Below are 12,228 nucleotides of genomic sequence, written 5' to 3' on the forward strand. Positions count from 1 at the left end.
GTAACTGATACTTCGAAAAAATGTCAATGTAATAAATGGCCAATAGCTTTGTTGATCGGGTTTTGTGAATTTCCTACCACAAACAATAACACATAAGAAATGTTTCTGCTTCTTGGACATCCAGATGCCTCCTATCTGTGCCATTCATGTAGCTCTCCCAGGCTGTGCTCCCACAGCTCCGTAGGCCTCCACTACAGCACTCATTCCCGTGTACTGCGTCGGTCTCATACTGCCTCTCTCTCATATGCTGGACTATGAATTCCAAAGCAGGCATCACATCTTCTCCATCTTTGTATTCTCAGAGCCTACCACTGTGCCTAGAAAGTGGCAGAGGTGCTATTAAGTTTGGTGGATGAATGAGTCAATGAAATAACTGTCCATAAAAATCACTCCAGTAAAGGGAAGTGCTTGAGTGCAAGCTCAGGTTTGAAACTTCACAGTCATTATATGCTCTTATCCCCCTGCCAACCTTTCAATATTCAATGAAATACTGTGTCCTGGGAGATCAAAGTGATAAAGCAACCTCTGCAGGAAAATGATAAATTAAAATAAGAATTACTTTAAACACAATAGGAAAAAAGAAAATAGTGTTAAATATTCCTTTTCCTTTTCTCTTAGATTTTTGTGGTCTCATGACAGGACATTAGAAATCTGGCTTTAACATTTTTTCGTGGTCAGAATGCTTTTATCCTTCTCTACAACAACTTACCTTTTAACCTGGCATCACCCCCAAAGGCACCACAGCCCCAGTTTCCTGTGGCCACTGCAGAAAGATTCTCTGAAGAAATTCCAGGACGGAGAAATCCACAGTAAGCCTGCAGGATAAAAGAAATATCAAAGCCTGTGAGTGCCTAGACACTAACCGTGTTTCTGACTGATGTACTAGGATCGGTGTCCATTATCAAGCTTACGTTCAACTTCTCATTTTTTTTTCCATAGGGGCCAAAACAGAGGGAAAAACAAAGAGGGAAGAAGGGAGAGAAAAACCTGGGATTACGCAAGGAAGAGATTAAGAAATGATAAATTCTAATATTTATTTGTTTGAATGCTAAGCAAATAAAATTCCTTAAACTAATACAGGTCCCAATTTCTTTTTCCACTTCAAACAAACAGGAATGAAAATAGCAGAGATATTTCAAGAACTCATAGGATCCCAATTATAAACTACTAGGAAAAACCACCAAAAAAGAAAGGCACTTGTTAGAACAGTTTTCCTTTTGTTTGAAGGCTTTAATCACTATTCTTTTCATCAGGCAAAGGGTCACTATTATGCCTCCTCAGTATTCTCTCTCTGAGTTATGGAGACTAGATTAATAAATGTGCTTCCTGCTACTGAAATACGTAACAAAGAGCAAGCAACTATCTATAGAAGGGATTCCTATACCTGGTTATGAAATAACCTTTAAGATGCCTTTCAGCTCTAAGATTCTCTAGTTTCACAGCTCTGTTTTAAGCTAGAATATTTAAAAATTTGTCAGTAATCTGAGAAAAGTAAAATATATTCTGAGGATGCTGGCTAAGTATTAATTAAATGAACAGCTCATTTTCTATATGAGAAGACCATTGTGTAAGATCCCAGAGTTCCTGATTTCCACCTCTTTGCTGTCAACTAGTTGGTCTTTCGGCCTTCTTTCTACATTCTTATTGTCTGAAGTGATCAGACTATAACAGGTTTAATATAACAGCAAAGCAAAACTCCCCTGGGTTCTCAAGTTCCAAACAAAGCCTAAAATATAGCTTACATATAATAGCAAATACAATTAAAAGAATGATCTTGACAAATGTTCCCAGAGAAAAACCAAAGATAAAGAAAGATACTTCTACGAAACCCACACATAGAAATATAGTAAATTGTTCTTTGAAGTTTTCATAAAGGTATAAAAATTTATTTTACAGACTGTCTCGATGGATTAACAAGGCTATTCCTTCTATAACTCCTAGACTGTAAATCCTGACAGATATTAATTATAAGTTGGTACCAGATCATTATTCAACACTGTAGTACAGAGCTTACACAAGCACTCACAAATTACCTGCATAGTCAGACGCATGGAGCTTCTGAAAATCTCTTTCAGGTCAAAAAAATCTAAGAGCTACATTTGTTTTGAATAGGCTCTTGAAAGATAGTCTGTGTCATTACACGAACAACGGAGAGAACAAACCCTCTGGAAGAATAAACATAACTTTGCCGCTTTGTTTCATGTCAGAATTTTCTAACATGCCTAGAGAGAAGGAGGCTTCCTCAGATTCCTAGTTCATTTCTGTGTTTTATACTGTCAGGATAGTTTTAGTTTCTTTCTTACTGCTGTCTCTAAATAACTGGGTTAACTTTACTTCAATGTGCAAAAACAGCTTAGTGAAACTAAAGCCTAATGATTGAGAATTTGAAACATTTAAATTATTAGAAGCAAAATCTAGTAAAAATATTATCAAATTTTCCTGGAAAATTATCTATCTTGAAAAATGGCCATAAAAACAAACCATGAAACTGAAAATAAACCTCATTCAGTGTTTAGATCAAATTTTTAAAAGCTCATGGCTGCAACCCCAGCACTTTGGGAGGCTGAAGTGGGAGGATAGCTTGAGTTCTGGAGTTTTGAGACCAGCCTGGGCAATATGGCAAGACCTTGCCTCTACAAAACAAAAAAATTAGCCAGGTGTAGTGGCGCATGCCTGTGGTCTCACCTACTTGGGAGGCTGAAGTGGGAGGACTGCTTGAGCCCGGGAGGGCTAGGCTGCAGCGAGTCATGATGGCGCCACCACACTCCAGCCTGGGTGACAGTGAGACTCTATCCCCCACCCCTGCCACCAAAAAATATTAATCAGATAAAAATTAAATGACAAAATTACATAGAAATTAGAATAACTGTTTATAACAATTAAATACAAAATTATTTTATTCTGTTAAGAAGCAAGCATTTGTAAGGTCAAAAATAAGACAGCGGTAGTATGCTGCCCCGAGCCCTCTCTGGAAGGTCAGCCCAGGCTTCTCCCTTTTCTAGGAAGAAGGATACCTTAAGCGCTGGAGACCAGGGCAGAGCCTTGAATCAGGGGACCTTTCCTTTTATGAGTAGGAATTGAACTCCTTTGGTAAAGAAACAAAGATCAGATAAGGATAGAAGCCTCAAAAGAGTTGCCAAGTTCTCACTCCATAGAGAAAGGCACTAGGAGTTCTCAAGAGCTCTATACTGGCAGATACGTTTGTTTTCCCTCACCCAGAGCAAGAGTACTTGAGAAGACTGATCAGAGAGCTGCAAGGGTAAAAGAAAGCCAGCTTGAACTCTGGCCATACCCTGGCCTGATATTCTGCAATGACAGAGCAATTTATTTTTACTAATAAACAACTCAGAAGGGGGAAAAGAAAAAGGAAGCACTGAGACCTCAGGATAGTAAGCAGAAGATACCAATGAACAACCCTATCTTGGAATGAGTTTTGATGGGAAGGGAAGAAGACAGGGAACATAAAGGTAATTTGGGAGTCCTGAAGGTCGCAAAGGGGTGTGTTGAGAAGCAAGATGAAAATATTGGTACCCAGAGTTAAAAACCAGAGACCAATCAGGAAATGGTAATGATAAAGACGTAGGAAAGAAGGAAACAAAATGGAAAAGAGACCAAACAAAACTGGTGTAAGAGTCTACAGGCTCAAAATGAGGCCCAGGAAATAAATGGTATCCAGGGGAATAGTCTGGCACAAATGTGCACACGCACACTTAAGTAAGATCTTTGGCTTCAATATCAGTTTTAGCAGGCCCAAGCAGATAGACAGTTACGTGCTGCATAGTGATGTTGCAGTCAACAATGAAGCACAAACACGATGATGGTCCCATAAGATTATAATACCATATTTTCATAGTACCTGTCCTATGTTTAAGACACAAATACCTACCACTGCATCACAACTGCCTATAGTATTCAGTACAGTAACATACTCAACTGGTTTGCAGTCCAGGAGCAATAGGTCATACCATCTAGCCTAGGTAAGTAGCAGGCTATACCACTTAGGTTGTGTAAGTACTCTGTGACATGTGCACAGTGACTACTTCTCAGAACGTATCTCCATCTTTAAGTGATGCATGAGTGTACTTAAAAGATTTCTTTCATTAACATGTAAATACATTATTCTATTTGCTAGAATAATTTAATAATTATTGTTCCTAAAGAGTTGCTCATTTATATGAAATCAATCTACTATAGTTCTTTAACTTAATACACAGTGGATACTGATACTGATTTTCTGAGGTTTTTAGTATTCTGTGATTTCTTATGACTTTTTTTTTTTTTTTTTTTTTTTTTTTAGATGGAGTCTTGCTCTAATGCCCAGGTTGGGTACAGTGGTGTGATCCCAGCTCACTGCAACCTCCACCTCCCAGGTTCATGTGATTCTCCTGCCTCAGCCTCCCAAGTAGCTGGGATTAGACTTTAATCTCTAAAATAATTATAACATTAATACATTGTTTTTGCTATTCTAAAATGCAAAATAAAATGAAAGAAGTATGCAGATCTTAGTTTCCTGATGTATAAAATCCAAGATTGGGATATGTATTTAATTGTTATTCTGATTCTATATGTTGGGAAACTTAAGGGAAACCCCACTACAAATGATACATTTGGAACATTCTTGAAAAGTAAAGTGACACATATTTTATGAAAAGATTATAGGTGCTCAGATGCTGAACTTCTTAGAAATATCAGCAGAAAATATTGACTGGTTTTGTTATCAAGCTTTGGTTTAATAACAGTCCTATTCCAAATATGGTGGTGAATAATAACAAAAACATTAATAAACAGATCCATTTTTTAAAAAGGTAAATAGGGATGATTTCTATCTCTCCACCTTGTTCAACTTCAGATTCAGAAAGCTCCATAAAACATACTCATTACTTAATCCTACCTAAAATCCTACCTAACATGGCAAATACAACTTTTCACAGGTGGTTTCTTTCTTCTCTTGCAGCGCTATTTGCCACTTTTACAAGATGAAGTCAGAAATCTTTCTAATCCTAAGATAATTCTCCTTTAGAATGACACCCAGCTGATCTCTCACAGGATTATACATTGCTTCACAGTATCAGTCAGATAAAAGGAAACTGGTTCCCTCCCTTAAAAAACAACTCTACTTGCAGGTCATGATGTGGGTCCAATAAGACCGGCGGAGCCTGGATGGAGCAGACCTTTTCCAGAAGCCTGGAAAGCACTTTGTAGGATTGGCTTTTCAATTATTAACTGGTGAGTAATGCTTAAAAGTAGCAAACAGGTCCCCAGAGGTCAGAGATCCATACTGAATTCTGACGATGAAAACTGGTCTTACTGCTTTTTCACTTAGAAAAATGTGGGTTTTTTTTCTTTTCCTCCTTTCTCTCTGGCATGCATACACACACACACACACACACACACACACACACACAATTAGAATTGTGCAAGTCATCTCTAAAGTGATTTCACACAGACTTCTGCTCTAAAACAAAGTTTGCAAAACATGAGATACAAAATATTAAACATTGTCTCCAAGTTGTGCTGTCAGTTTATGTGAGATTCCTGCTGCTCATAACCAAAATTCTTAAGTCAATTTTAATAGGTAAATGTAGTTAATAAGGGACAAATGCTTTAATTTAGAAGTTGTTTGGATTAGTTTCTAATTAAGTTGCCAATGACATTTAACAAAATCATTTACCGCTTTTTCCTTTTTCAGTGAAAGAATTAAAAAACTAATTATTTGCTAAAAGAACACATTTTTTGGAATATATCAGTGAATAAAAGAACACACATTTATCAGATGCCTTCCCATGTGCCAGGCTCTGAACTAGGTGGTTTCTCAAAGTTAGTCCACGTGTTGATAGGCTCTATTACACTCGAGGTATTTCCTTGTCTCACAGGAATTTGAAAAATAGCAGGGAACCCTCAAATTTCCTTGAAAAAGTGTATCAAGCAGAAAAACATATTGAGAAAAGCATTTAACAGGTAGCTTGCTCACAGCAGAAGTTTATGATCACAAAAGAAGAGTGATTCAGGCATAAGCAGGTATGCCTGCTTATTCCAAAAGCAGAAATATTCTCAATGATTTAAGTCTGAACCATAAAAAGTCTAGAAGGTCAGACCTAGTTATAGTAGTCTCCATGTGGAGGACTTACATTTTTAAGAAATGATTTGGCTGGGCGCAATGCTTCATGCCTATAATCCCAACACTTTGGGAGGCCAAAGTGCACAGATTATCTGAGGTTGGGAGTTTGAGATGAGCCTGACCAACGTGGAGAAACCCTGTCTCTATTAAAAATACAAAAATAGCCGGGTGTGGTAGTGCATGCTTGTAATCCCAGCTACTCGGGAGGCTGAGGCAGGAGAATTGATTGAACTCGGGAGGTGGAGGTTGCAGTGAGCCGAGATCGTGCCATTACACTCCAGCCTGGGCAACGATAGTGAAATTCCATCTCAAAAAAAATAAAGACCTAAAGTCAGGGGAGCCTGGATTTGAGTTCTGGTTTGGTCACTGACCAGCTATGCGAACTGGCCTGCGACAAATTACTGAACTTCCTAAGAAGTGAGCTCACTGTCTCTAAATTAGAGACAAGAAAAATAGTTATGCCTCCCTGAGTGGTTAGGACTAAATCAGACACTGCATTTAAAGTGCTAGGTAGAATGCCTCACACAGAGTAAGCAATCAGGCCGGGCGCGGTGGCTCAAGCCTGTAATCCCAGCACTTTGGGAGGCCGAGATGGGCGGATCACGAGGTCAGGAGATCGAGACCATCCTGGCTAACACAGTGAAACGCCATCTCTACTAAAAAATACAAAAAACTAGCGGGGCGAGGTGGCGGGCGCCTGTAGTCCCAGTTACTCGGGAGGCTGAGGCAGGAGAATGGCATGAACCCAGGAGGTGGAGCTTGCAGTGAGCTGAGATCCGGCCACTGCACTCCAGCCTGGGCGACAGAGCAAGACTCCGTCTCAGAAAAAAAAAAAAAAAAAAAAAAAAAAAAAAAAACACACAGAGTAAGCAATCATTTACTATTGTTATCTGTATAATTTGAAAAAAAAAAATTCCACCTGCATTTGACTGAAAAGAATCTTTTATGAATTATAAACTAGACTTTATTGACATGAATAAGCGACATGAATAATTGCAGGTTGAAAATGAATGTACACCTGCATCACTATATGTTAAAAATGAACCCCTCTGCTTCATATGGCTTCATCTGTCCCAAACTTGATTTGACACTCAACTTACTAGGCTTTATTGAGCACTCGAAGGGTATTTAGGAAACATATAACATTTTGTGACATATTGAGTGATTTAAGATACTGTACATGTAACTTCTAAAATGTTTACCTGGAAAACCTAAATTAACATTGTCTAAGATGTTATTTAGGCCAGGCGTGGTGGCTAATGCCTGTAATCCCAGCACTTTGGGAAACCGAGATGGGCGGATCACCTGAGGTCAGGAGTTGGAGAAAAAACTGGCCAACGTGATGAAATTCCATCTCCATTAAAAATACAAAAATTAGCCTGGCGTGGTGGTGCGTGCCTCTGGTCCCAGCTACTTGGGAGGCTGAGGCAGGAGAATCACTTGTACCCGGGAGGCAGAGGTTGCAGTGAGCTGAGATTGTGCCATTGCACTCCAGCCAGGGCAACGAGAGTGAAACTCCATCTCAAAAAAAAAAAAAAAAACTATTTAATTATCAACCAAGTCATTTAACAAAATATTTCTGAGACACTTCCATAAGGCAGTGTGACTGACTGCTGCCAACTCCCAATGAAATAAAACTCTTGTTGCCAGATTACTTAAAGACTCATTCTTAGTATAAAATGCCCCCCATGAGGACTCTATATTCTATAAATAAATGTTCTTCCATGTTGCCAATATTTACAACTAACTTAACCTATTCACATATATCTTTTAAATTTCTGGTGTCTCTGAGGATGGTCAAACTAAAGGTTGGTGATACACAAGCGCAGAGAGAATCAACTGGACCTAGCAATTTTAAAAAAGACTTATGCCTAAAGTTACCTTCTTAAAAGATCATAATTGAGGATAACTTCTAAAAGTGAATGATCTAGTTCTCACAGAAAAGTATATGTGGGAGCATAGACTTCATTCATAAAATAGGGAATCTTTCACTTTGTATTAACGTATTAATCATGGCTACACACATTTTGGTTCTACTTTCCTTTTCATATATTTCTCTCCAACAACCTACTGCTTATATAAATGTCCTCTTGACCATGTGACAAATTCACATATACATGTTTAGGTAAGTAAAACCTCATGAAAATTTAAAGATAAAACTGATTCTACTCGATATGCTCTATCATAAAAACTTCATGGCATTGGGGACAACTGCTTTAAGGCAAGAGTTTGGAACAGTGAAAATAGGCTTACATTTAAAATGTATCTAATTACTAGTAAAAGATACTTTTCAGGCAGGGCGTTGTGGCTCATGCCTATAATCCCAGCACTTTGGGAGGCTGAGGGGGGAGGAGATCGCTTAAGCCCGGAGTTTGAAATTGGCCTGCGCAATATGGTGAAACCTGGTGTATCTAAAAAAGAAAAATTAGCCAGGTGTGGTGGTGCGCACCAGTACTCCTGGCTACTCAGGAGGCTGACATGGGAGGATCACCTGAGCCCAGAGAGGTTGAAAGTCTGCAGTGAGCTGTGATCGCGCATGCCACTGCACTCCAGCCTAGGGAAAAAGACCCCACTTCAAAAAAAAAAAAAGATAATCTTCAGTACAGGCAAATCTCTGACTTTCAGAATCAGGTAGAAGAGAACTTTAGAACTGTTGATACAACAAAGGCCAGACTTTCTGGATAGCTTTTCTGAGGGATTACTTTTTATTTTTATTTTTAAATAAATGATGTCTGTTATGTAAGTTCAACTTTAAAAAATAGTGCATTATTCTTCAAACATTTTATAAAATTTGAGAACTCTAAACATTACAAAAATTTAAAAAATTATACATATGAGAACATGTTCAACAATAAATTAGATTCTCCCAAACAGATCAGGATATAAGATACTTAATTATGTTCAAAATATCTACTAAGTTTTAAGTGTAGTAAAAGTCTGTCTAGATTACTGTAATTATTCTCAGAAGTCTGTGAAGGAACTGGCACACCATGTATAACCATGTAAAACCACAAGCCTCATTATCCTAATAATCTCATAACCAAATCCTACTCATGGGAGTGAAACACTGATTTTCAGAATTGGGTCAGTCTTCTTGGCTGTGTGAATAATTTGTGGAACTAAAGAAAATCTCGGCCGGGCGCGGTGGCTCAAGCCTGTAATCCCAGCACTTTGGGAGGCCGAGACGGGCGGATCACGAGGTCAGGAGATCGAGACCATCCTGGCTAACACTGTGAAACCCCGTCTCTACTAAAAAATACAAAAAACTAGCCGGGCGAGGTGGCGGGCGCCTGTAGTCCCAGCTACTCGGGAGGCTGAGGCAGGAGAATGGCGTGAACCCGGGAGGCGGAGCTTGCAGTGAGCTGCGATCCGGCTACTGCACTCCAGCCCGGGCGACAGAGTGAGACTCCGTCTCAAAAAAAAAAAAAAGAAAATCTCTAGGCTGGGCGCAGTGGCTCACACCTGTAATCCCAACACTCTGGGAGGCCGTGGCGGGCAGGATTGCCTGAAGTCAGGAGTTCGAGACCAGCCTGGCTAACACGGTGAAACCCCATCTCTACTAAAAATACAAAAATTAGCTGGGCGTGGTGGTGGGCACCTGTAATCTTAGTTCTTGGGAGGCTGAGGCAGGAGAATCTCTTGAACCCGGGAGGCAGAGGTTGCAGTGAGCCAAGATCATGCCATTGCACTCCAGCCTCAGCCACAAAAGTGAAACTCCATCTCAAAAAGAAAAAAAAAGAAAATCTCTGCTGAGTGAATAATTTGAGGAACTAAAGAAAATCTCTGCTGTTTTGGGAAAGCCCAAAATCCAGAGAACAGAGTCAGCTCTCTATTGTGTAAAAGAGTTTATTTATTATGGTCGCCAATATTGAAAATTTGAACAACAGGTATGGCTCATTTTTATATTTCTGTAATACAATAAAAAAAAAATGAATATAGTAGGCAGCACTAAGTATTACAGAAAATAATAGATTCCATCATAAATCTTACCTAAAATAGAACATTTGACCTGGCTTTTTCAGTTTTTCTGTTTTAACCCTGATAGCATACTTTGTAGAGAAAATGTCATTAAGCAGGTCTGAGAAAAAATTTTCAGAGCTCATTCGTTTCTATATGGTTTTACAATGATAGTGTTCCATAGCAGCTAAGGTACTTGATGAGATAAATGCATGTGTGGGGTTTAAAACTAAGCAACAGCCTATCTGGCAACCTTAGCTGCTAATCAAACAATTACAAAATGGAAAGTACATCTTGTACAAGCTGACAGAGCCATTAAATCAGGAGAGCTGTGGGCAGACATACTGACACTGCAAGAATTACCAGAAAGCATTAATTTCAGCATTAATAAAATGGCAGTAAATAGATGACAGCTGCCAGATGAACTAAGAAATAAGGTTACTGGCCTTGTTCAGCTCGCGTCTGATTTTCTCAGGCACAAACTGATCGAGGTAGCGTCTGAAGTGAAGAGCATCGATGGCAACGATTTCAGTGCAGCGCCGCTGCCAGTCGTCCCTGGGACAGGATGGAAAGGGGAGAAAAGATAAGGAACAGGTAGTCAGTCTCTCAAATAAAATCCTCTCAGGGGTCAGGTTGCCAAGACTTTAGCTGTGTTAAAATATTCAAAACAAACCAGTGTCTGCAAGTCTGAGCAAAAGGAAAGGAAAGGAAACACCCTTTATTTTTAGATTGAGGCATATACAGTGTGCACTGTCAGGCATTAAAGAGTAAAATGAAAAATTACCCAGAGACAACACAATGACATAGTGTAAACAGGTAAATCATTTACAGTAAGTCTCAGAGGTTAAAGAATTTGGGGGCAAACAAAAGGAATCTAGTTCTTTGTTTTCCTCTAATACTAAGGACATGGCATTTGCATCTTGACAAAAGCTCATTCCTCCTTTGCTTTGAGAGATCTGCTTTAAATCACTGGGGTTGTAACATCACTATGTACTGTCCAGGAAATAATCCTAAGTGTTACACAAATGTGAAATAATTCAGTACAGCATTCTACCTACTGTGCTCAATTGCTGACTGTGAGAAACTATTTTTAAAATAACAAAGACATCAAAGCAGACAATACCATGTTGCCCATGGAAACAGAAAGGAATGGTTGAGATGATAATTTGGAAACATATAAAATCCCAAATATTTAATCTCTTTATAAACTTGCATATATTGCTGTGCCAAGCAACTTTTCAAACTGAAAACCAAAACAGAAATCTTCATGCAGGTTTGTAAATAATTATCAGGAATAAACATCTACGTAATGTTATTTTAAACAAAATAAAGAGAAAGAAAGCAGAAGATGGACTTGAGACATTACGAGGAATACATTTGTGGCACGTGGGCAAGAGCTGATTCTTTCTGCCACAATGGCTTTCTCATCAAATAACAAACAAAATAAAACAAAACAAAAAACCCCACAAGCTTCCAGGTAGCATTTCTGCAAAATTTTTTCTCTGGTAAACTAGAAACAAGACTGTCAAAGTAGAACACTATATTTCAAGAAGAAATAGGAGACACGAGCAGCAAAGCACACTGCAGGTTCTGCCATCAACTGGTTTGTGGCATTAGGTCAACTGTCACAACACAGCTTTCCTCTACCTAATTTCATAGAAAAATTAAATATAACCTAGTAAGTTGGCCAAAGGCTTTAAGCTCTAATTAGAACCTATTCTACTCAGATTTAAACACGGAATTTAACCTCCACAGCTTCTGACTGTAGCTCAGAGGTAAAGAACTGTAGAGAATTCTGCCCCTCTTTGTCTTTGCTTTAGACTTTTGGTTTTATCTTCACTGTTCTTCCCTTTGGTACAGGAAGGTGGTAATAGTGTTTTAAATGACAATGAACCTTAATGCTGATTTCTTTTCTTTTTTCTTTTTAAGTTCACTTGCTGAAATACAAGCAGAGGGAATGAGAGTGTGTGAGGGTCAAGCCCAAATTCCTTTGTTTTTAGTCATGGAATACTGAAGACAGAAACAAACTTACCTTTCACTCCCATCTTCGTGGCTCCGGGACCAACGATATGTCTCGGCATAGCCTGTGTATTCACTGTACTGCTCAGTACCTGAAACAAACAATCTGTCACTATTAACTTCACACTTAATGG

The 12,228-nt window shown here is 38.8% G+C and overlaps 1 protein-coding gene across 5 annotated transcripts in view; it reads right to left on the minus strand.

Moving 5' to 3' along the window:
* Window positions 1-12,228, minus strand: part of PARG (poly(ADP-ribose) glycohydrolase) — a 133,138-nt gene that overhangs the window by 13,335 nt on the left and 107,575 nt on the right. For all 5 annotated transcript variants that reach the window (XM_033208544.1, XM_033208545.1, XM_033208543.1 and 2 more), the window contains 3 exons: window positions 12,108-12,186; window positions 10,522-10,630; window positions 710-815 (listed from right to left, as the gene is read on the minus strand). In XM_033208544.1, coding sequence (XP_033064435.1) covers window positions 710-815; window positions 10,522-10,630; window positions 12,108-12,186 — 294 coding nt within the window. The remainder of the gene's footprint in view (window positions 1-709; window positions 816-10,521; window positions 10,631-12,107; window positions 12,187-12,228) is intronic.

The sequence above is a fragment of the Trachypithecus francoisi genome, unplaced genomic scaffold, assembly GCF_009764315.1.
Source record: "Trachypithecus francoisi isolate TF-2019V2 unplaced genomic scaffold, Tfra_2.0 Lachesis_group9, whole genome shotgun sequence".
NCBI classification, from domain to species: domain Eukaryota; kingdom Metazoa; phylum Chordata; class Mammalia; order Primates; family Cercopithecidae; genus Trachypithecus; species Trachypithecus francoisi.